Source organism: Sceloporus occidentalis, unplaced genomic scaffold (assembly GCF_023333645.1).
Source record: "Sceloporus occidentalis isolate IW3139 unplaced genomic scaffold, rSceOcc1.0.p SCAF_3, whole genome shotgun sequence".
In the NCBI taxonomy this organism is placed as follows: Eukaryota; Metazoa; Chordata; class Lepidosauria; order Squamata; family Phrynosomatidae; genus Sceloporus; species Sceloporus occidentalis.
The window spans coordinates 29,449,682-29,473,467 of NW_028316983.1; the positions used below are offsets into that span (position 1 = coordinate 29,449,682).

At 40.2% G+C, this 23,786-nt stretch overlaps 1 protein-coding gene across 2 annotated transcripts in view; it reads left to right on the top strand.

The window, feature by feature from the left end:
- GDAP1L1 (ganglioside induced differentiation associated protein 1 like 1) overlaps window positions 1-23,786 on the top strand; it is a 68,263-nt gene that overhangs the window by 41,470 nt on the left and 3,007 nt on the right. For both annotated transcript variants that reach the window (XM_089513922.1, XM_089513923.1), the window contains exons 3-5: window positions 823-996; window positions 17,734-17,831; window positions 19,969-20,083. In XM_089513922.1, the coding sequence (XP_089370048.1) occupies window positions 823-996; window positions 17,734-17,831; window positions 19,969-20,083 (387 nt within the window). The remainder of the gene's footprint in view (window positions 1-822; window positions 997-17,733; window positions 17,832-19,968; window positions 20,084-23,786) is intronic.

Sequence of the window (23,786 nt, forward strand, 5' to 3'; positions counted from 1 at the left end):
AACAACAACAACAGCAAGGCAAACCTACAACAGGGTGTGTTTTGGGGGGCAGAAATTGTTCAGAATGGCTTTGTCCTTGCCTTCCTCTGAGGCCGAGAAAGCATGACTTGTTCAAGATCACCTTTGGTTGAGTGAAGATTCAAACCCTGGTCTTGCAGTGTTCTAGTCCAACACTCCAACTACTACACCACACTAGAGCTCTTTAAAAATTCATCCACTGGTAAAATTTTGTGCTTAGTTCAGCAATATATTTTGCCAGGTTGCCATTTTGAGACAAGGGCAATGTCCTGATAGGCTCTGTTCTATCTACCCCATCATTTCACCCTAGTTCAGTAGAAGACTGTCAGATGGAAAATCTTAGCTGGCCAGACTTCTCTTGGCGATGTTTAATCTAATATGTCTTTCAGAGCATTGATAGAAAACTCTGTTCCTTACCTAGAAGACTATGGACTAATATATATGTTAAAACTGTGGTCTAGCCCATCAGAAAAGAGAGGAAGACGCTTCCATCAGATGCTCAGTGGGACACATCTGGACTCTTGCAGGCCAGCTGAATGACTTTCCATACTAACCTCAACCCCACAGCTTTATTGGCCATCCAGTTCCAGTTTCTATGCTGCTTACTTATTCCACTGTACTATCTTGTTATTGTCAAAATACCCAGTTGTATGATACTTGGAATTCTGGAAACAAAATAACCCATTTTGACCAAGCCAATATAAGAAGTGACCTCATTCAATGTAATATGATGAGAATACAAAGCATGTTTTTAAGGCTCTTAAAATAATTGAATATATGTTTGTTTTTCTTGTTATGTTTCAGAACACGTTACCCAGCTGATTCCTGAAGCAGGAAGCCTCCTCCATTCCAGAGTGATGCAGTACAGAGAGCTCCTGGATTCCTTGCCCATGGATGCCTATACACACGGATGCATTCTCCATCCAGAACTCACTACGGACTCCATGATTCCAAAGTATGCTACAGCTGAGATCCGCAGTAAGTGGCCAGTTCAGCAACACTGCCTAGCATTAGAAAAACTCACATTTTTTTATTGATTAAAATCACATAGGACAAAATGGTTAAGTAAAAATAGACATAAGACAATTGAGGTGACAGACAATAGATAGAAAGGGCTGAAACTGGCACAGTGACCAAGAGAGTAACAAGGTCTTCAGTACACTTTGCTATATAGTCAAGGCTGCAGACTACTTTGAGCTGAGGAGATTCTGAGTTCTGTTAGGAAAAAAATGGTGGCTCAAGGAACACAGTTTCAGTACAATTCCTAAAAATTCCCTGGTAGATTTTTCCACCCGGGCCTGGAAGCCTAGACAATTTGGTTTCACAACAGCTTTTGCAGTTATTCCCAATGGGAGAGGTGTCTGTATGCTAATTGTTTGTACACATGGCACATTTTTTGGTTGATGCAAAAATGGACACTAATCAGAACAAGTAAAACTGGATAACATGAATTAATAATCTGAATTATTGTAAAAATAGTTTTATATCGTTTAAAGATGGCTTTTTTGTGGAGTAGAGAATGTGCAGAGCCAGTGTGGTGTAGTGGTTTAAGCCCCTCTGAACAAATCTTGCCAAGAAAACTCTGATAGGGTCGGCTAAGGGCCACCATAAATCAGAACTGACAAGGCACACAACAACAAGATATGGTGTACGTTTTGTGCAATTCTTCTTTTTGGCAAGTCCCCCAGAGTCCAAACATATGAACTCTTTCAGATTGGGCCAGCCCCAGAACCAATCTACATGGCTGACAATGCCTGGAGTGGGAGAAACAACATTACCCAAGTCTCTTCGTTCATTTCCTTTGCTAGGTTTGCCTCTTTTCTACAACCCACTTATATGAGCAAGCAGCAAGATGGTGGACAAAACAAACAAACAAACAAACAAAAACCCCACAAAAACAACCTCTCATGGCTTCTCCATTATGGATGGAAACAGACTTTATGTGCAGCTACTCACTTCAGCACTATGCAAATTCACCATGCTGCTATAACCGATTCTTGTGTGGTTTATGTGTCCTGACATGATAAATACTGTAAGTTTGCCTGATGATCAGGGGCATTTAAGCCACTTCACAGCTACTGTCTCCATGGCTGCATCTGCACCCCAGAAATAATCCAGTTTGACACGGCTCAGTGCTATAGAATTCTAGGAACTGTGATTTGTTGTGGCACCAGAGCTCTCAGACAGAGAAGGCTAAATGTCTCACAAAACTACAAATTTCTGAACTCCATACCATGGAGCCATGGCAGTTAAAGTGGTGGCAGACTTGATTATTCCTTTAGTGTGGGTGCAGCCCATATTTCAGCCAATGAAGGAGCCATCAGACTGCTGCTTGCAGGTGTACAATGAAGGCCAGTTTACCAAATACATGGAGAACCTTTTCCACCTTGACATTTGAAATCCAATTTAGAAAAGAATGGGGAGGCACCTTCCCAGTGGATGGTGCTAAGAGTACAGGATGGGGCCAAGGCAAAGTGGGCAAGGCCAGATTTCATTCCTACCAAGCTTATATTATTTCCCCAACCACACCCCCCATACAAAACATAGATCAAGTTTATGCATGTCTGCTTAGAAGTGAAACCTTTCCAAGCTGCAAATCAGAGCTCAGTTCAGTGCAACAAATTTAGATCAAGTACACTTTATTCTACTTCAGACCCACATATAGCATTAGATTACTTTCAGATTTTGCACTTATAAAGGTACTGTAGGGCGTTCCAGGTGGCTGCTTCTAGGCTGCTGTCACACTGCAGAAATAAAGTAGTTCAACACACTTTAACTGCCATGGCTCAATGCTATGGAATGCTAGGATTTACTGTTTGGTGGAGACACTGGAGCTTTCTATCAGGGAAAGGTAAATATTTCACAAAACTGCAAATCCCAGAATTCCATAGCATTGATTCATGGCAGTTAAAATGGTGTCAAACTGATTTATTTCTGCATTATAAAAATCCTTGCAAGGATACTCCTGAACAGATTAGTTCCTGCTATTGCAGAAGAACTTCTTCCTGAAAGCCAATGCGGCTTTATAGCTAACAGGAGCACTACAGACATGGTATTTGCCCTTAGACAACTGCAAGAGAAATGTAGAGAGCAGAACAAAGGACTCTATGTAACATTTGTCGACCTCACCAAAGCCTTTGACACTGTGAGTAGAAAAGGTCTTTGGCAGATCCTGGAACGACTAGGATGCTCCCCCAAATTCCTCAAAATGATTATCCTGCTACATGAAGGCCAGCAAGGTCAAGTCAGATATGGCGACGCTCTCTTGGAGCCCTTTCTAATAACTAATGGTGTGAAACAAGGTTGTGTTCTCGCTCCAACTCTATTTACAATCTTCTTCAGCATGATGCTCCAAAGGGCTACGGCAGATCTCAAAGAAGAAGACGGCATTTATATACGCTACCGTACTGATGGTAGCCTGTTTAACTTAAGCCGCCTGAGGGCCCGCGCTAAGACTCTAAACTATCTAATCCATGAGCTGCTTTTTGCTGATGATGCTGCCCTCGTTGCCCATACAGAAGCAGCTCTGCAGTGCCTGACATCTTGCTTTGCTACAGCTGCAGAGCTCTTTGGGCTGGAAGTCAGTCTGAGGAAAACAGAAGTTCTCTACCAGCCTGCACCTCAGGAAGAACACTACCATCCCCACATCACTGTAGGCAAATCTGTGCTTAAGTCTGTTCAACAGTTCACCTAGGAAACATCATCTCCTCAGATGCCAAGATTGATAAAGAGATCGATCACAGATTAGCAAAGGCATATACTGCATTCGGAAGGCTTCACAAAAGAGTCTGGAGTAACAAACACTTGAGGCGAAGCACCAAAATCAGTGTGTATAGAGCCATTGTACTGTCTATTCTCCTTTATGGGTCTGAAACATGGGTCACCTATCGCCAACACCTATGACTCCTCGAACAGTTTCATCAGCGCTGTTTACACACAATTCTAAATATACACTGGACTGACTATGTGATAAATGTTGCTGTCCTTGAGCAAGCAGGGATCACCAGCATTGAGGCCATGCTATTGAGGACACAGCTGCACTGGGCAGGACACGTTTCTAGGATGAAGGACCATCACCTCCCAAAAATAATACTCTATGGTGAACTTGCCACGGGTCAACGTAAGAGGGGCGTTCCAAAGAAGAGATACAAGGAGCTCAGGCTTGGCCAAATCGATCACCAACAATGGTCCACCCTGGCCTCGCATCAGGAGGCATGGAGACGCACTATCTACAATGCTACAGCCTTCTTTGAAAGTTCACGCTGAATGAGTCTTGAAGAGAAACGACAACGCAGAAAGAACCACAACCCGGAAACATCACCCAAGGAGACTTTCTCTTGTGCTTTCTGCAACCGGACTTGTTTATCTCGGATTGGCCTTTTTAGTCATCAATGCGCTTGTAGAAAGCGCGGGATGAGTCCTTCCTGAATCTTCATTCGCGAAGTAAAGCCAGAGAGAGATGGCAGCAGCCCTAGTACGTACATGCTTCTCTACTCTAATCCTATTTGTGAAAGATTCAACATTGTTTTGCACTACAAACATGTGAAATGCTTTTTTATGTCCCAGTAAGGGTTCCAGGGTGCATCTATGCAGCAGTTTGAGAGCATGCATCTGCCACCTGGAGTTTTTGTGTTGTGTTTGCTGCTGCAGGAAACACTGATGTAACAGTACCATATGCATTGTTTCATAAAGTGTGTCATTCTTCCTAATAAATACATATACAGCTGACAGTTGTGATATTGTGCACACTGCACACGGTGTTTCTTATGTGCAGGAAATGTAGGAGTACAGCAAATATAAGCCTGGTGGGATCCAGCATAGAGCCTTGCATAGTTGATATAATAAAACCATTTACCCACAGCCTGAGCACTCAGCATTTAAGATGCATATTTATGAATGTCTAGAGCTCTTATAATTAATCAGCAGCAGTTACATCTTGAAGAATCCAAATTCTGAATAACTCAAGCAGTAACCTAAAAAGCAGTAACACAAGGAGCCAGCATGGTGTGGCTTGAGTGTTAAGAGTATGATTCTGGGGACCAAGATTCAAATCTCCTCTCAGCCATGAAAATCCATTGGGTGATCTTGGGCAAGTCACATTCTCTCTACTCCAGAGAAAGACAAAGACAAATCCCCTCTGAACAAACCTTGCCAAAAAGATTCCATGATAGGCTTGTGTTAGGGCCACCATAAGTTGTAAACAACTTGAAAACACACAACAACAACAACCCAAAAAATGGAAGGGAAGCAAAGAAGGAAAGGTAGGTCCCTTTCACAGTACACAATTATAGCACGTTGAGATCCCCTGAACTGCCATGGTTCTGCCTTGGGATTTGTAACTTGTAAGGTACTTAGAATTTTCTGTCAGGGAGCTCTAATTCTTCTCTAAACTACTAATCCCAGGAATCCATGGTTCCTGCCATGATAGTCAAAGTGGTATCAAACTGGGCATGTGAAGGAGACCTAAGTCTATCAGGAGAGTTGAAAGCTAGCCTGGCTAGCAGCTATGATAAAGATTCCTTATACCTAAGTAGCACATTTGACTTTACTCTAACACATTTTAAACTATTATTCCTCCTCTTCAGGGCGCTCTGGGAACTGCTCTGGTTAGGAACTAGAAATAACAGAGAACTCTTGGGATCTTCTGAACTATAATCCCAGGACTTTTGGAAAGCAGCATGATAGTTACATTAGTCTAGGTTTTGATATGCCTTTTGCTTTCTGATCAGATTATGGAAGTCTTATTGCATACCTTCTCAATGTCCTGTTCTGGCAGGGACAGTTCCTATTAATCTGCTTCCTCACTTCTTCAGGTGCTTTAAAATGTCCCAGTTTCTCTCTCCCTCTCACTTTCCCCCTTTGTCCTTAGCTTACCTCAATTGCTGCAAGATGAGTTCAAAGTACAAAAGTAGTTTTCACTCAGTTAACACAGTAGAGGAAGAGGAGAGGAAGAAGTGAAATTTTGTCATACCCATCAGGCTCTGGCAACACCAAACTGCTCATGCCTCTCCTGATAATTTTTGCCACCTTGACCACACTCTGATGTTGTTTGGTGACCTGTGTCCTGGTTTTATCTGTGAGATGTTGGAGGGTATGTTATTAAAGAATGCCAGCATTATGATCTAATGCTAGAACTGTTATTAATGGGTGTGCAATGCTTCTAAAAATAATGATTGTATACTGGATACTACTAGAGGATGTGCAATTGAGTTTCCTTAGATATGAATTTAGGGCATGGACTTTAGCATGGTTGTGCATGATGTTTTGAATCTTGATTTTAACCGCACTACTGCCCTTATATCCCAGGAAGAAAAATGATTTCCACTTCTTAAAACTACACTCAGTTGGGATATTTAAGATCATTTAATTCAAAGCCTGGCTAACTGCTACATGACAAGAATCTTAACAAAGAAGGGTTTTCTGTATTGGTATTATTCTGTTCAGTAGCGTACTCCTGAGGAAATGGTTATAGGATGTATTGCAGCCTGAAAAACAAAATTACTCAGAGAGAGGATTCCACATCTACTGAAATGTATAGAAAAGCTCTTGCAGAGAATGATGGAGGGCTCCACATGCATGTCAAAGGACTTTATCGTACCCGTTTTTTTCAGCATTAAGGGTACGGGAAGAGGACGCTCATGTGCGTGCGTGACCAGCCAGAAACAGATTTTACCGCACGTCAAAGCGTCCCCCAAAAGGCCCCGTTCCGTTCTGTTGCACCAAGCCATCCTCCTTCAGTGCTGACAGGTGCCATTTTGCTCGGTCAGAAGACTTCCGACCAGAACATTTTATGCACCTCAGCATTGAAGGAGGATGGCTTGGTGCAACGGAATGGAACGGGGCCTTTTGGGGGACGCTTTGACGTGCGGTAAAATCTGTTTCTGGCCAGTCACACACGCACAAGAGCATCCTCTTCCTGTACCCTTAACGCTGAAAAAAACAGGTGTGATAAAGTTCAAAGTCAGTGCTGTCTATATCTGCGGCTAGATGCGTTACACGTAACTTTACAGTTTTAAATCTCTAAGGCTCTAATAGTATCAATCATTAACAAAAATAAAGATTCACTGGTAAGAAGCAATAATTATGCCCCTCAACAAGACAGAATTAGAATTAGAGTGGCCTCAAGCAGACAGGCCCAATAAAGCGGGCCACGGCCACTCCGGTGCCATTCGCACTGGGTCCATGGTGACTGCATATGCCTGGCCCCCATCAATTGAATTGATTAATTCAGTTATTGTTGGATTTTCATAACCCCATAAAATTCCTGATTGACACTGGAGTTAATCCAACACTGTACTAAATTATTTATTTTGGTTCATTAATTTTTGGGGGGAGGGATGTCTCTTTTTCCTCCAAATATAGTAAACCAGGATGTCTTTCTGGATGTGAGCAGGATCACAGAGGAGTACAGTGATTCAGTTATGCAGAACAGTGTTCTATATATTCTCAGAGACTCTTAGAAAATTGGTGGTTCATATTCCTGGCTCTTGTTGCATTACATTGAATACAGCAACGTACCATAGAAATGTCCTTGTTAGATATGACTCTGCTTCTAGAATAGTCTTTCCCCACCCAACACCCTCCCAGACATATAGGACTGCATCATACATACATCATGCCCAGCCAACATGGATAATGGGCATAGTAGATGGGTAGGATGGAAACTATGATCCAATGTACATTTTTAACTTTCTCATGGATTATGCCCCATTTCTGAAACAGACACTGGGCTTGGGGGACTTTAGCTGTATCAGGTCAGGGTTGGGGTGACTTTAGCTGCACACTACATTAAAAATCTAGCATGTAGCTTAGAATCACATCCTTTTTTCATTCAAGTAATTGCTTGCAAACCTGATCTGGATTGGAACCATTATGCATAGGTGCAAAAGAATCATACATTCCTCATCCAGTTTTTATTTCAAAATTCTCCTGTTTGTATAGGGGCATTGTATAGATACAGATTAGGTTACAGAGACAGGGCACATTGGCATCAGATTCTGTTCTTGACCTACAAGCGTTCAGGAAACATTGACAACGCCTAATATAACTCTGCCACAAGGGCATTTCTTAAAATGCAATTTTAATCTGGACTGTGACTTTGTCATTGTAATACTGCAGGGTCTTGGACTTCAGTGTATCTGACTAACACCAGATGCAGCTGCTCAATTTATGACTGCAAAGTTGTGGGGTTTGTTTGCTGTTTTTGTTTTATGTTTTATTTAAAACTTGGCATGGTATTTTAAAAACAGCCCAGCCTTGCCATACACCTAAACATCTAAAGAATATTTTCATGTGAATGCTTTTCTTCACTGTTACGTCACCCAAACTGTTCCTGGTTGCCATTCTCAGTTCGCAGAAATGGTTGTGTGGCCCTGAAAGCTATGACAGCCTGAAGCATGCATGGATGCACTATCTATCTATCTATCTATCTATCTATCTATCTATCTATCTATCTAAATATAATAATAAATTACAATATATATAATAAATATATAATATTATATAGCATGTAATAAAGCCAACAGGCTATTGAAGGCACATGCACGGACACACACACACAAACACACACAATGTTATAATATAAGAACACAAGAATAATAACATAATACTGTTTTCCTACAAATGTCACCAAGAAGGTGTACAGGAGATTTTACTAATTACATCAAAACATATAACTCAATAACTAATCCCTATTAAGCTTTGGTGTCTATGTGCATCCATTTTCAGAAGCAGTATACCACTAAATAGTCATCGTTAGGAATGGCTGCAGAGGACAGCTGTTGCCTTTATACTCTGCTTGTGGACTGTCTAGATGCCTCTGCCTGTTTACTGTGGGAATAGTACAGTAGATGAACCCTTGAACTGATTGAAACAGGGTTCTCATGTTCTAAATTCTGCAGCACATAAATATGGGGAAATGCTTTCTAAAACTGAGGAGTGAGCAGGGGGCTGGGTTAATGGTAACTGGGGCATACTGGCCCAGTGTCATAGCCTATTCTGGACTTTTCTGCAATAGATAATTCATTCCCCTACCCAAGAAACACAATGGAGGCTCACCTTGGGTCAGGAGAATCAAGTCAGTCCTCTGGAAATCAGAGTTTAGAAAAGTTACTATTTAAGGCTGTAACCTTTGGCTGCTCTGATTCAATTTCTGTGTTCTCTTCTACAATATATAGGATATGATCCCTTCTGATCATTTCAGTATATGATCACCTTAATTTCTGTGTTGCAGAAAAGGTTAATGCGGATATACAGGAAGTTTGGATGGATGGGTTGAGGTTGACAAAAGTAGGCAAAGTGCTACTACATTTCTTGGACTGAGCACAGGTGTGCTACTCCCGATTTCACAGTGTGTATGTGAAGATTGTCAGCAAGTAATTTAAGATGAAGTTCTAGTTTTTATCAATGGTGATAAAATGTTATCCAATAATACCCCTCCTTTTCAATAACCCCTAATTTTATTGATTTGATTTGATTTGTTCTCCTTAAAAAAATAGTCATGTTACAATCTGGAAGCCTTTGTAAATGCCCCCATATAACCATATGAACAGAAGTCATGATTTTTCTTATCCATCTGGTTATTTTGTCCACCAGTAACCCTTTTCTTCAACCTGTTTGCATCATGGGGGGGGGGTACTGTTTGCTAGAGGAAATAAGGAAGTGTGAATGAAAGGACAGGAGAATCAGACGAGGAAAGGGGGAGTTGCCTGATATAATTAAAAACTCTTTGTAACCTGGCAAACCCCGCTTTCCTGTGCATAGGAAAAAACAGATCTGCCTTGGTTTGGGTTTTGTCGTTACATTTTAAACAGCACTGTAACATTTACCTAGCAGCACACTAGCACTCCTCTTTCTGCCCGGGTCCAATTTTTGAAGCAGAAGTTTATGTTTAATATAAGAAGAAATCTTGGCATCTGCTCCTTTTATCTTTTCCAAAACCTTCTTTTCCATTGTTGATGAACATATGAACAGTTCTAATCTTACAGAAGTCCTGGTTGTATTTGTAATAGTGACCATATTCTTTGTTCTTGTTGTTGTTTTGTACCTTGAAGTCATTTCCAACTTAAGGCCACTCTAAGGTGAAGCTATCACATGGTTTTCTGAGCTGAGCGGGTTCAACTCCCCCAAGGTCACCCAGTGAGTTTCCACAGCTGAGTGGGGAATCGAATCCAGATCTCCAGAGTCCTAGTCCTACATTCAAACCATTACACCACATGTGATGTCAAGTTGGCTATCAATGAAAGATAGGCAGGCCACATGTCTTCAGTTGGGTCTTCAGTGACCCAATTATTAACAGTCTTGCTGTGGTCTTGCAATTGCAGGACTGTGGCTTTCTAATTTTGTACAGTGGGCCCAGGATCCCCTGTGGATAACAAAATCCGTGGATGCTTAAGTCCCATTAAACACAATGCCATAGTAAAATCCCTTATGCAAAATGGCAAAATCATGGTTTGCTTTTTGGAATTTATATATTTTTTAAAATATTGTCAACCTATGGATAGTTGAATCCATGGATAAAGAATCTGTGGATACAAAGGGCCAAAAGGGCAGCCAGCCAGCAGCCTAATTCCCTCCGGAGGGAAGCTGCAGCCGCTAAACCACCATGCCATGCTAGGGTTAGGGACCGTGCGGTTGCCGTGCGGTTCCCAACCCTAGTATCGCCGGGAGTACGGCACATTTGGGCATTCTGTACCATGGCCAAACCCCAATAAACTATTTCTGAGTGGAGCATTAGCTAATGCCTTTGCACCAATAGAGGAGACTTTTTAAAATGATTGTTTGCAGCAACTATATGACATAGTGTAGCTCTGGGTTAATGATACCCATGGCTGGATGCCATTCCAGGTCAGAATTGGCATCACTTACACAAAGATCACCAAGGTTTAAATGCTGCCAAAACCAGTTAGGCAGAACAAAGAGTGAGAGAGACAGATGGTTCATGGATGATCAGTTCAGCTAAGCTTAAAATAATTTATGTTCATTTCTCAATACATTACTCTGCCTTTCTCTTCATCTTTATGTATGTTACTTATCTCCCTTCCTCCATCCTGCTATTGAGTGTTTCACCTGTCTCTTCTGTTGAGCTAACTGGCCATTTAATCAAACGTGCAGAATAACATTATTTTCCAGTCCAATATACAGCTGATTGTGAAAGAGGCTGAATCTCATGATGTAGTGCAGAGTCTAACTACCATGTTCCTTTGGTGATTTGCAGGTTGGCTAATGTAGGCTGGAAGAAGCTGCAGCTCAGTAGTAGAGCTTATGCTTTCCATTCAAAAGGTTCCAGGTTCAACCTCTAGTGTCTCTAAGAAGGGCTTAAAAAAACCTCTGTGCAAAACCCTGAAGAATTATTGTCAACAGTTAAGAGATAGATTGAGTAATAGACTCACTTGGTATAATAGGCTCACTTGATATATAGGTATACTTCCTATATTTCTATTGTAAATTTTAGAGCTAACCTCCCCTCCCCACTTTTGAATATTCATCACAGCATATCTTCACCTTGTACCACAAACCTTCTTAACAGCATTTCAATAATGAAAAATGAATATACGTATAAGAAACTTCCTGATATCAACATTTATCTATAATCCAATATGGTCTACTCAGACTCTCTGTTGTTTTCAGGTAGAAGTGTATGCCTGCTCTGTAACATTGGATCCTATGACTGATATGGACATGGATTTTTCTTCATGTAAAGCATATTGTGACAGGACCTTCTCTCCAAGTTTAGGTTACCTTCACCTCTTATCCCCAGAAGGCCCTATTCGCAGACATTTGCCCTGCTTTTAACTTATTAACACTATTTTGAAGTGTCTAAGTGCCAGGGTCCCAAGTGTCCCACAAACCAGTTCAATGTTTAAGGTAGATTGCTTGCTTTTGGTTATAGTTTATAGAAATCACTCAGAAGGTGACATCTACTGTAAAAAAAAAAACAACAGTAACAGTAAAAGAAAAAAAGTGTCCAATGTAGGGTACTTCAAGATTAGTGTGGATATTTAAAGAACAACAGGTGTGGGTTTTTTAATACTCGGCACCCTACTTTCAGTAGGAATACCAACCAGACCTGTCTAGTTGCAAATCGCCCGGCAGAACTCGGATTCTAGCTGGAAGTTACCCGGGATGCACTCGCCCGGCGGTGTCGGCAGCAAAAATATGTGCGATAGAATTTAATTCGGGAGAGGTAAGATGCTTTTTTAAGCTGTGCGACAAGCTCCTGGATCACAGTTCTGTCTGGACTAAATGAACTGAACTCCCTCTCCTATCAGATTCCTTATCCGATCTTAACTGAAAACTCTATGTCTCCCTCTCTTTCTCTCTGGCCTCCTCCTCAGACACAAACCAGCTTTTACGCGTTCTAATTCTCCTGCAGCCCCCCACTCACAGTCTTCCTGAACTGTGACCTGGCCAGAAAGCCAGGTCTGCCTAGGAACTCTGTCACACATACATTGTATCATCATCATCATCATCATCATCATCATCATCATCATCATCATACTTTATTTATATAGCACTTTAGATTTACACATAGAACTATGCACCATTGAAGTATGGCTTCTTTTTTGGCCACCCATATCAGGTATGAGGTATGGACTGGAATAACTGATCAGATAATTACATGAGAATAGATGAGGAAATTGAAAATTAGATGCCCCTCTCCCTGTGGTAGTTGTATCTTCTATTAATAATAGTTTATTATGATCCAGTTTAGCATATAATTCCATAAAGTCTAAGTGTGGATAATTTATCCTTGGCAATGAAATCCATTTGTAAGCCTATCTGTTAGCTTGTTGTTGAAGTCCTGACCTCATCACACCACACTGTTATGACGGGTTACAATGTTTGCAAACTGCTTCATCTGTACTCTCAATGATACCTGATTGTTGATACTGTGTATCACACCCTTGCCACATGTCTTCTGTAATAGCATGATTTATATAGTTCCTTATCTGTACAAATGCTGATATCACTATCCCATTTGCTTCCCTTTGTGCTTCATGATTGGTTTGCTTCAATATGTGTGTGGGGTGTGTGTGTGTGTGTGTATGGACAGGTTGCTCCCCTGTAATGGTATTTCTTCTTTGTGGTCATCTGCGAATACATACAAATGGGTTGTACTGCGCAGGCACAATACAACCCATTTGCATGATTCGCAGAGACCATGAAGAAGAAATTTATATATATATAGAATGAGAGCCAGCTTGGTGTATAATCTGAGTGCTGGTCTATGACTCTGGAGACCTGGGTTAAATTCCTAGTTTATCCATGATATCCAACAGCTGACCATGGGCAAGTCATACACGCTCAGCCTCAGGGGAAGCAAATTGCAAGCCTACTCTGAACAAATCTTACAAAGAAAACCTCTAGGGTCACCATAACTCAGAAATGACTTGAAGTTAATAATAATAATAATAATAATAATAATAATTTTTATTTCTATCTTCCCAACTCTCCTGATGGATCGAAGCGGGATCACAACAAGGTTAAAATTACAATTACAATATAGCAGCATTAGTTACTGCACCATTAAAACCACAATTAAAAGAATAAAAGCATAAGAACATAAAAACATAAAAACCTGAAAACATTTACAACAACAACAAATATTTAAAAATATAGCTGTAAAAAACGCCATTACAGTACAGTGTCATGTCGGCACACCCATTATTGCCCAGATCTTGCATTGTGAGAGGCAGCACAGGAAGGGAAACTAACCATACAACCCCCACCATTTTTTATATCTTTCTCTTGTGAAAAACAAAAGTGCTTATCATGCTGGTCAGTTGCTTCAGCCTGACCTATTCAAACAGCACTTCATTTGCACTCATTAAATTGTAATGATGCAATTACAGCATAACATCATAGCATCATTATGCTATTGCCTTAAAAATATTAAACATAATTTTTAAAAAGTAACACTGTGGTGTGTGGTACTATGGGAAAGCAGTTGAGAAATCTTTGGAAACTACTCCCATGCTGTAAAGGCATTTGAATAGTGGCCAGGATCTCAGTGTTGTTGCACTATAACATCAAACCATTTATATTAAAAAACAGATAAACTCTGAAAATGGTTTCAAGAGTGTAGACCACAGAAAATACAGTTATCCAGTTTGAATATCTTGTCCTCCCCACCCAAGCACAGGAAGGAGTCTGAGGTTTTCTGCTGAAGATTTCCTTAGAAATCCCCAAGAGAGGAACTACCAGACCACATCCACACCTTACCCACTAATCGATCATGCTGGCAATGAAGTGGAATAAGCATCACACTCAATCTGGCTACTGAATCATAGCAAGAAAGGGGTCATTAATGGATTATTATCAGCATGGGGGGGGGGGAATCACATTTCCAATGACTGTACAGTGCATTAGCACTGGGACAACAGGAGAACCACATATGATAAGGTTGAGACAAAAGCAGGATCAAACTACTGTTGTGACAGTATAACATCATGGTGTGATAAGAAAGTGGGCCTCTTTATATCCTACAGCTAAAATTCAGTAAATTACCAAATCATCACATTTTTTTGCTGTAGAATCTGAGACATTATTTCTGTAGCCCAGTGCTTTTCCCCAACACTGAAGCTTCAGTTTCTAAAAATGATACAATAATTTTGTCTTTTAAAGAAATCCATCAAGTGAAACTTGGAGGGCTAGACTGGAAAATAGCAGTGTCCTCTGGCCTTTCCCAATAAAATTCTGCCTGGAGGAAAGAAGAAAATTACAGGGTAGCTATGAAGACCTTGATCACTTTTAATGTATTAAGAAATAAAGGATAACTAAGAGGCTGCTTTATAGCTCAGTTGTTGGTTTTGCTGAGCCAAAGAAGCAGTGGATTAAAGATGATTACTAAAGGCAAGTGCTGTATCAGGATGGGAGAAGGATGAAACACAAGTCATTATTGGCCTAATTTATTCATAGTTTACCCTCCAAATAAGACTCTTACTAATGCATTTACTTGACACGGGTCTTTTCTTTACTCTTGAATGGGGCACTGTTAGCCATGAGCTAGCAACCTCAGTATGACTGTTGCAAGTGCACACTACACAAGATTGCACTTGAAAGTTATCCAGAAATTACAGGTAGCATAAAGACTTCCTCACCATGGCAGTTTTTGGACAAGAATAGATGACAGGACTTGGTGAGGAAAGAAATGTTTGGCTCCTTTCCCCTCCTATTTCAGCTGGAGATTTAAAGGACAAAATCTCATATCTGCGGTAAAAGGAGATAACTTAACAGACAAACTTGCCAGTTTTACTTTTATTCACATTCATGTTTTTTTTTTTCAGATTTTTTTCCCCATTATGTTTATGAAGGAGTTTGCCAGTTTTAGTAAACTTTGGCTACAATCCAAAACAAATAAAGTTCTCATCCATCTGCTTCACACAAATCCAACGGGTACAGCTGTTCTAGCATGAACAGGTCTATGTTGTGTGCGCTTGCCATACAGCTCTTAAAGATGAACAGCTGCCAGGAGAAAAAGAAGAGCCAGCCCTAATTCAGCCTCAAAAACATGGCTGAGCACAAATGAGTTTAGACTCAAATTTTTAAGATGGGGTGAGCAAAGTGCAATAATTTTTTTGTATTTTTTTAAAACACGTGGAAGGAAGGCATTTAAAAAAAATTAAAATGGCCAGATTGCCTTCCACATCCCCAGTATGAAGTGTTTTATTTTTTCAACAAAAATTAACTTTAAAAATGTTACCAGTTTTTAAAAAATAAATAAATCTGGATTGGGTATGTACTATAGCCTCCTGACCTGAAGGTTAGTTGCCCATCCCTGCTTAAGAGCAAAATATTCAGAGCTTTCTGCCAAGATGAATGGTTTTTAATTCTTGATTGCACTTCTATCCTGCCTTTCTCCTAAAATGGGATGTGCCACTTTCTCCTATATTTTTAAAACTTGGTCTCTTTCTGTCCTGTTGCGAAAGAAATTTGAGAAATTGGGTTAAGTTCTTTTGAAAATGGACAAAACAAAATTTTCATCATATGTAGTGTTAACATGATGCAAATATCTCAACTGAAACAAAACCAATCTTGGTGATAATCTAAAGGAAGTCAAGTACCGTATTTCCATTCTCCATGCTGCTATCTTACCTGGGATGAAGGAATGGCTTGCATTTTCCTAGATGTAGTGTCTGTCTCTCCCTGCCTTAAAACAGAAAACTGCCTTAAAATGAGTAAGATTTGAAACAATTAAAATGGTCGCAAAGACTTTTAAAAATGTTTTCCTGGTAGTTAATATTTTACATTGTTTCCTGAAAGGCTACAGACTTGGGTGAGGCATTCTTCTCTGGGAAATATGTACCACAGGAATAAGGCTTCCGTGTTCAGTACTGTTAATGCTAAGTGCTGTTATTACTAAATGCTAGTAGCTCTCCATATTCTCAATTAGAAAGCTTTTCTAAACCTGCTACCTGAGATATTTAACTAGAAGTTGTTGTTGTTGTGTGCCTTCAAGTTATTTCTGATTTATAGTGACCCTAAAACAAAACAAACAAACAGCTTCATTTATATACTGCTTCATACTGAACTAAGGTGAACCTCTCACATTCTTTTCTTGGCAAGATATATTCAGAGGGGATTTGCCACTGACTTCCTCTGAGAGAGTGTGATTTGTCCAAGGTTTCCATAGCTGAGCAGGGATTCAAAACCTGGTCTCCCAGAGTCCTGGTCCAACACTCAGATTATTATGACTGCCCTAACTATAGGTGCTCTGGAGGTATGTGCAGCCTTTTACCTACAATCATGCAGGCTTTGTCCTAGTTTCAAAGCCCTTTCTGATCCACCTAGACCTCTAGCAAGAATGATCTGTCCTTCTCCTGGACCTGCATGGCCAGAGGGGATAATGATGCAAGAAGGTCTTTTAATCTTGTTTATGAGGAAGTTTGAAAAATTTAGAGAAGTTTGGCCAAAAAACTAAATAAAGTTTTATCCATCTGCATCAGGCAAATTCAACAAGCTACTTCTATTCCTAGCATGGAGAAGCCCAGGTTGTAAATGTCTGCCATATAGCTCTTAATGAAGATCAGTCTGCCAAGGGCAAACAAACAAACAAAAAACAGACTGCATGGATCCATGGATTTCAGCATCCACCACTTGAAAATATTTTTTAAAATTAAAATAAAATAGAAGTTCCAAAAAGCAAACCTTGATTTTGCCATTTTACGTAAGGGACTCCATTTGACTATACCATTGTACATAATGAGACTTGAGCATCTACAGATTTTGGTATCCATGGGAGGTCCTGGAACCAAACCCCAGTGGATACCAATGGTCCACTATATGAAAGCAAAATGTCAGTAGGAGAAAGCGATAAAGCAAAGAGGGCAGCCAACTGCCAGCATATGTCTCTCCTGGCAAATTACCCTCCACTGATGTCACCTCAACAGTAGAAGGGTCTCCCATTGCTTGTAAGAGAAGAACAAAAAATATAAGCTCTATTATAGCAATATGAATGTGTTCTCATAGGCAAAGATATGAACTGGTAGTGACACTATGAGCATATTAGGCCCTTCCATTCCGCTTTCTTTTTATCTTTTCCCATTGCTGCTGAACAATTGGTTATCTTTCATTTAAATAAATCTGGCCACGTCTCAAACAAGTTAGGCATTTTTAAACAAAGTCTCATATCCGTTAAGCACAGTTGTTTGTCCACTGTGGGAGAAGCTATGCCACAGATCTTACTGCAATCCATTCTTTTTTCATTTTTCACAGGACATTTAGTTAATGCGAGCTCAGACCTGATGAAGCTAGACCACGAGGAGGAACCACAATTAACAGAGCCATACCTTTCCAAACAGAAGAAGCTCATGGTGAGATACTCATAGCAACTCAAGTGACAGTTGAGGGTGGAGTGAAAATTAAAATGTTCCTCACATGATGTGGTTTTATGAAGGTTGTGATACTACAGAAGATTTCCATAAATATCAATAATTATTCAGCTGAAATCAATTGTGTATCAGATTTGTCTGAATTCTGAAGTTTGCATAAAAGTGGCCCAATTGAGGTACTTCTAGAACAAAGGAGTTACCTATCAAAGCTTATAGAACCAATGCTTGATCCCACTTGGTAGCATCATTCAGGCTTCAGAAAGTAGAGCACTGCCAAAAAGGACAGCATTTTCTGTGGAAAAAACTCTGAGCAGACAAGAAAGGCTGCTTAACAGATAAGTCCTCCTCCTAATTCTAGGACAAACTTTGCAAGGTGATCTCCAGTCTCTGTGCTTTGAGTGAAGGGGGGAAATGTGGGTAATTGTGATTTTTATGAAAAAGCCATCCGTCTTCAGCTTTGCTCACTAGTTTTTTTTAAAAAAACCTTAAATTGGTTTTCAAGCATCATATCTCTCTAGCACCTATCTGTATCCTCTTGAAACTTTGAAGCTTTCTGTCTATAGTGTGTACTATTGTCATACAAATTACCTTAAAAACATGGAAGTAAGGAAAGGGAAGTAAATAATTCTGAAATTTTAGAGGTGTTATACTGTTCTTAAGGGCTACTAAGTCTGCTGGTTTTATCCAATTCTGATACATTCTGAGACAAACCCTGGTCTCATCCAGATTAGTGTGAAGAACTGAGAGCTCTTGCAAGATAGCCTCTGTTGTTGTTGACTGGTAACTTTAATGCTGCTTTTGCCATCCACAAGAGCTTCTCATACAGTCCCTGTAGAATTCAGAATGGAGGAGATGAGAGGAAACTGTATGGCACTGTGTCCAGATTGCATGACACTGTGGGCTATTTGACCAACATCATTCAGACCTCTTCTGCCTTTTCTCATCATTGGCTCTGGAAATTTTGAATCCATAGAGGGATGCCTTCTTTAGTAATAGTGCCACTCTATTCTGCTCTGGTCAGGCCCCATCTGGAATATTGTGTCCAGTTCTGGGCACCACAATTTAAAAAGGATGCTGAGAAACTGGAGCGTGTCCAAAAGAGGGCGACTAAAATGGTGAAAGGTGTGGAAACCATGCCCTGTGAGGAACAATTTAGGGAGCTGGGGATGTTTAGCCTGGAGAAGAGAAGGTTAAGAGGTGATATGATAGCCCTGTTTAAATATTTGAAGGGATGTCATATTGAGGAGGGAGCAAGCTTGTTTTCTGCTGCTCCAGAGACTAGGACCCGGAGCAATGGATGCCTGATACAGGAAAAGAGATTCCACCTCAACATAAGGAGCAATTTCCTGACAGTAAGGGCTGTTCGACAGTGGAACAAACTCCCTCGGAGTGTAGTGGAGTCTCCTTTCTTAGAGGTCTTTAAACAGAGGCTGGATGGCCATCTGTCGGGGATGCTTTGATTTAGTTTTCCTGCATGGCAGAATGGGGTTAGACTGGATGGCCCTTGTGGTCTCTTCCAACTCTATGATTCTATAATTCTTTTTTAAAGGAACAGTGTTTTATAAAACTCAGTGTACTATCAGGAACCATATCTTGCTCACTGCCTGACATTTGGCTTGATTTTGTTGCCTCTAATGCCAGTTTGTAGTCATGGTGTTCAGAACTTTTTACTCCACAAATTAAGAAGTTCACCCTAAATCCAGACATGAATCAGAGTTCACAAACTCAGGCAGCTGCCACATTGTAGAATTAATGCAGTTTGACTCTGCTTTAACTATCATAGCTCCATCCAATGGAATCCTCAAATTCGGAAAGTGAAGCTGGAAAAGTTTAGTTGGCACTTTGACTAAATAATCAGCTACATCTGGGAGCATATCTATGTTACCTGATGGTATCCAGTCTGGGTAGGTAAAGGAATCCAGGATGACTCTAACCCTTGTCTTACAAAAAAGTTTATGCATTAAGTATTACCTTCCATATGGCAGATGACTTGACTGAAATAGTAAGAAACAGTGGGTTGCTAGCAAAACTGTAGCAGAGGCAAGACTTGAACCATCAGAGACTTGCCTATCTGTAGCCAAAATCTGTCATCAACTATCTTCTATTGCTTTTCATTTAGGCCAAGATCCTGGAGCATGACAATGTGAACTACTTGATGAAAATTCTGGGTGAACTGGCAATGGCGCTAGATCAGATTGAGGCTGAATTGGAGAAGAGAAAAATTGAATATCAAGGTATGCATTTTGCTAGTGAAGAAATTATTGTCTAAGACCTGTTACAGACTACCGAAATAAAGCTGCTTCGAGTCTCTTTGGAGGTATGCTATTTAAATGATGCATGGGTCCTAAGAGTCTGGAGGTCGAGCCAAAGCCACACTCCATTCCTAAACACTGGAGTGCAGCTTTGGTGCAGCTTCTGGATTCTTAGGATGCATGCATCATTTAAACAGCATACCTCCAAAGAGACCTGAAGTAGCTTTATTTTGGCAGTCTGTAACAGGCCTAGGTCTGCTGAGAGAGACTGCTAAGGATTAAACCTTATGCAACAAAGCATTTTAGAAGTCCATAGGAAGCAAAGGCAACTTGCCCAAATCCCATGTTTAGGAAGATAGCCTCCTCTCTTTGAGTAGCAACTGTACCTTTCAAGCACTAAAAGTAGATGTAGTCACTGTGAACATCCATCCTGTTCCGACACTGTTGTCTCACACAAGTTCTTCCCTTGCCTGTTCTGTGGGGCTAAATTAAAGTCTTATGGGATTTGTCACACTACTTGTTATTGCAGAATGATTTCAGTAATCATTAGAGAACACTTTTTAGCTGAGTATTGGTGTGATTGACAAAATGTATTCACCATGTATATTGTATATTTCTACTGAAAAATCTCTCACAGATGCTTTTAGCCCTTCCAGTCATACTCCTGGGGAGAAGTGACATCCTTAGAGAATTTGCAAAATATGTTAGCCAAATAAATCAATGCTCATAGAGAAGGAAACTCTTGACCCAGGAGAGATATTTTCAACAGCCTTACCAGAAGAGGCAGTGGCTATTCAAGATTAGCCCTTCTCTGCACAAATGTGACATTTCCAATAACTGTACTTGTCAAGGTATTCAAGGGTTGACCCACACAAGGGCTTTCTATGTGGCTTTGAAAGTCATCAGGGCTTGTACAGTTCAAGTGACTTCTATTCTCTCACAAGGAATGTGTCTGAAAAATTCAAAGCAGCCTTGGGTGAACTGTACACAAAAAATGTCAATATGACAGACACAGGCAACCAGTAATTATGAGTGTAATGTGCTGCAGTGTAAGCAGGGTGGGGGGGTGGAGGGTGTAATTATAGTTTCAAAAGCTATTTTAGGATGTGACATTGAATGCACAAGAGGATTAAAAACTTGATTTCAATCTACATCACTCAAATCTTTATAGTGTTATAACTGGGAACAGTCACTACAATTAGTGAAAAGATTGTCTAATAAAATTGTGCAAAAGCACACATGCACACACAAACACACACAAATTCCTGAATTGTATGTTATTCTCAAGAATTCCAACTATCTTTTTAACTTGGAGAAGTTTCTAGCCCCTCTGATTACAGCACTTGAAACTGGTCAGGGTCTGATAAATTCTTAGAAGCCTAACCTAAATTTCCAGGTGTTGTGGGATGCTGCAGATTCCCTGGGGGACTAACATTTTGGTGCCACATGAAACTCCTTGCTCCTTCCCCAAACAGTGAATGTAAAATTATGAAAATCATGTAATGAAAGAATCGTGCAAATGTGTCTTGTTTACATAATCTACTCAAGGTTGTGTATGTGTGTGCCATCTCTACTGTGTGCTCATTAATTTTCTTTTTGAAAAAAACTAGCATGGCAAGACATCTCTGACATATGCAATTGGAAAAAAAAACATAGTACAAGCCGATAGTTTCCTTGCCAAATCTACCCATTTAAATAATATTATTATGACTTGAGACAGAAGAAGTGCTCAGAGTTTGCAAAAAGGTCTCCTTATCTTACATTTAAGTCATGAAAAATCTTGGTTAGAAGAGAGAATGATGTCTCCAGAAGCCTCCTGAAGGTGCAGTTCTCCACTTCTGTAAAACACCCTCAAAAAGCCCCCAGAAGTCACACAGATGTGACTGGATGTCTCTTCTACTTTAGCAGAAATTATAAGGTGAAGCTCATGGGGGTCCAGAAGGGCCAAAAATGGAGCAAGGTGGATACATTGAATTTTCAGTGTTTGGCTGGCCCCTGTTTAGATGGACAGGGGACTGGTTGTTTATGTAAGCAATACATAGCTGCGGAGTGAAACCCACAATTTCAGCAGGTGGAGACACTCGCCTTAAAATGTAATTAAGACTCAGAAAGCTGAAGCCTGTGCATCGCATATGCTGACAGACAAGCTATGTGATATATTAAATGTGTTGTGGTCTTTGTAGCCATTTTCTGTCTTCTAGACACATCTTTCTCAACCATTTTACCCTAGAGGAACCCTTGAAATAATATTCAGGTGTCAGGGAATCCTGACAGTTCAAACATGTTTATTTTTTCCCAATCACAATTTCTTGCAGAATCATTACTGATCTTCCCTGGTTAGGAAACTCCACTCTAGAGTAAGTGCATGTGGTTCCAATCTGGATCAGAGTGAACACACAGGTGTTTTTTTTTGTTTGTTTGTTTGTTTTAAATGCACCCCTTTCTTTTTTTAAATTAAGGAATTCTCTGACTTTCGGCTCATACATACTAGAGCTGCCACCAAATGCCAGGAAGATTTTCATGATGGACGGCTTCACAGTCTTCAAAGTTGGCTACCCACGTTTCAGCTGTAGCTTGTTCAGTTACAGAAGATTCATCAAATTCTCCAGAAATCAGAAAGGGAAGAAGCTGTGCAGCAGGGAAAAGAAGCCTAACTACATTTCTTGCTTTTTATAGTGGTGTCAGCTAAAGCTATTTTCATGCAAGACACTACAAAGTACTCATGTTTCATTAACAGACTAGCCAATTTTAATGGTAGTCTAACTATCATAAATTATGATATATTACTGGGTTTAAGCCTGGGTTGCTGATTACTATATAGCAAGAGGCACAGAGCAGGGTGACCAGGCACTGCAAAATGTAGGACATTCAAGAAAACATTAATATAAATATAAATTCATTTCAGATGATTTATTTACATATACTGTACCATATTTTTCTGATGAACCTATCTTTATCAAAATTCCTTTTTGGCTTACAATATACTTATAGAACTCTTCTTAGTGTTGCTCAAAATGGAGGACATATTGGAATTCTTCCTGGACAGAAGCTTGAAAAGTAGGACATGTCCTGGCAAGGGAGGATGTCTGGTCGCCCTGCACAGAGCTATTGTACAAGGTGTTGGTTATCACCTTTAAAGCCCTACATGGCTTGAGCCCAACCTATCTAAGGGATCACCTGCTTCCATATAATCCGCCCCGTACACTCAGGTCCTCTGGGAATAATTTATTCCAGCCCTTAAAGACCAGGTTGACGGCGACCTCCCAAAGGACATTCTCTGCAGCCGCTCCCAATTTATGGAATGGCCTGCCGGACGAGATCCATCAAATTACCAATCTAGAGAGCTTTAAAAAGGCCATTAAGACGGATCTCTTCCGGCAAGCCTTCCCGGAATAAAATGCTCAGCCACAAATAAGACTTCCCATTCAGTAAACTCTGCCCATGATGATTTTTAATTAGCTTAGTCGGTTTTAATGTGTAGTTTTTAATCTTACATTGTTTAATCTTGTTTTAAGGGGGGTATTATGTATATATGGATGTATTTTAACCTGTTGTACGCCGCTTTGATTGCCTGGCAAAAAGCAAGATAGAAATAAAATTTTATTATTTTATTTATTATTTATTATTGGTTTCATGGGGCAGATTTGGTGGAAAACAAGTTTTGGTGATGTAGAGTGGGCTAGCA